The sequence below is a fragment of the Bremia lactucae genome, linkage group LG11, assembly GCF_004359215.1.
Source record: "Bremia lactucae strain SF5 linkage group LG11, whole genome shotgun sequence".
NCBI lineage: Eukaryota > Oomycota > Peronosporomycetes > Peronosporales > Peronosporaceae > Bremia > Bremia lactucae.
The window spans coordinates 2096467-2098320 of record NC_090620.1 but is presented as its reverse complement, the minus strand read 5'-3'; the positions used below and the strand labels follow the sequence as shown (position 1 = coordinate 2098320).

The 1854-nt window shown below is 42.4% G+C and overlaps 1 protein-coding gene across 1 annotated transcript; it reads left to right on the top strand.

The window, feature by feature from the left end:
• Positions 1 to 298: 298 nt before the first annotated feature.
• Positions 299 to 1147, top strand: CCR75_003591 (uncharacterized protein; the record flags this gene model as incomplete). The annotated part of the gene is made up of 1 exon (XM_067961685.1): positions 299 to 1147. The coding sequence occupies one exon, from the start codon at positions 299 to 301 to the stop codon at positions 1145 to 1147; it is 849 nt and encodes a 282-aa protein (XP_067817912.1).
• Between the last annotated feature and the right edge of the window lie 707 nt (positions 1148 to 1854).

Below are 1854 nucleotides of genomic sequence, written 5' to 3'. Positions count from 1 at the left end.
AATACTACTCACAGACATGTCGCAATGATAACTTTAAGGCTGGCTTCCCGCAGATGCAGAAGAACATTGAAGTAGCAGTAATTGCTCGCTTCAAAGAGCGGTACCCTAACATTGCAAAACGGCAAATCCGCGACAATTCGATATGGTTAGTAAGTGATAAAAACGGCGATTGATTTGCCACAACCCATCTATCAGCGCAGTACCAGGTCCTACAAATTTCTGCTGTTTGGAAGCCTTTCCTCCTCACATCTGAATTTTCCGTCAGTCTCTCGGATCTCGCTTAACTCGTAACGCTAAAATGTTGGCGGTAATCCTCGGTGCGCTTCTTTTCGTGATATGCAAAGCTAGTGGCCAGCATCCTACGTCATCTCGGTATCGCTACATTCCTAAATATTTTAGTCAACGGGATCCTAGCCAGTCTCCCCCAGCGTCTTACCCTCCTCACATGGGGCTGCAGGATGGATACACGTGGCATGATGTGCATGCTGAAGTTGCCGCGGGACGACTTGAAGGCAGAAATGTGAAGCTTCTGGTATTTCTGCGTCATGGTGAAGGTATCCACAACGTCGCTACTAACAAGTATGGCATGTTCGCGTGGGACGGCTACTACTCTAAGCTGCCAGAGTATTTGGATTCGCCCTTGACAAAAACCGGGGTCATACAAGCAGGAAAAGCGTCGAAAATGCTCGACGGTGAGATTTCTATGGGCTTACATCTCGACAATGTGCTGGTGTCTCCGCTAGAGCGTACACTTCATACTTACTCCGTTGCGTACCAAAATCAACAAAACATCAAAAGCACAGTGGTAGAGTTAGCACGGGAGATACTGGGTGTGAGCACTTGCGACCAGCGTCGCAGCATCTCTGAAAAGCGACTCGAGTACCCTCACTTGGACTTCAGCAAAATTAAATCTGATGCGGACCCATGGTGGACCTCTGATCATCGTGAGACTGACGCTGAGATAAAAATTCGTGCAACAAAGTTCTTAAATTTTATCTTTTCGAACACGTCATCACAGAGTGTTGGTGTTGTCTCCCACAGCATATTTGCCGCTGCGCTTCTAGGTGTAGTTAATCATCCCGTGTACAAAATTGCAACAGCTGAGTTCCTACCTCTGCTTATTGAGGCCTTCCCACCAGCAAACTAAATGCTAGTTTTGCAATTGGCCGAATTCGTGCGATTTGTTGAACTCGTTATAAATGATTTCCTTTTTACAAGCTTCGTCCGGATTTGGATGACTGTGGGAAACGTGATGGCGCAGGTTGATGATTGATAACATAAAAGCTAGAAACGTTTGGGCTCTTTTTAATCAGTGAAAAAACATCGGAGCTTAAAATTATATTAGAATAATACGATAGTTAATAATATCGAACTATAAAATTTAAGAAACGTATTGTCCAGGTCGAAGATCAATCTATTGTTATATATGTGTAACGGGGCACTACGACTTGTACTGTTCCAGTACAAGTCCACTTCACACTGCTTCAGTTGTGAGTGGTGCCTTTCGTTAGGTGACGTACACTGTACGTGCAGAGGAAGACTTCCCTTAAGACAAGTTAACTTAAGAGGGTAAAATGAAAATTGTATTAATATTGTAACTGGGTGTATCGTTACATGAAATTAACACTGAAAGGTTGTTAGTTAATATATTATCTAAAAGGTAGATAATGTTTGGAGAATATAACTTTACATGGTAATATTCTAAAAGCTTATCCATTGGCAGATATAGACCATTATATCTACTTTCTCCGCTGTCCAGTCAGAGTTGGAAGCGCGCAAAGAGAGAGACAGATTAGACTTTATTACATGTTTTGTATTAGTTTAAAATTAAGTAGTATTAAATAGATAGAAACA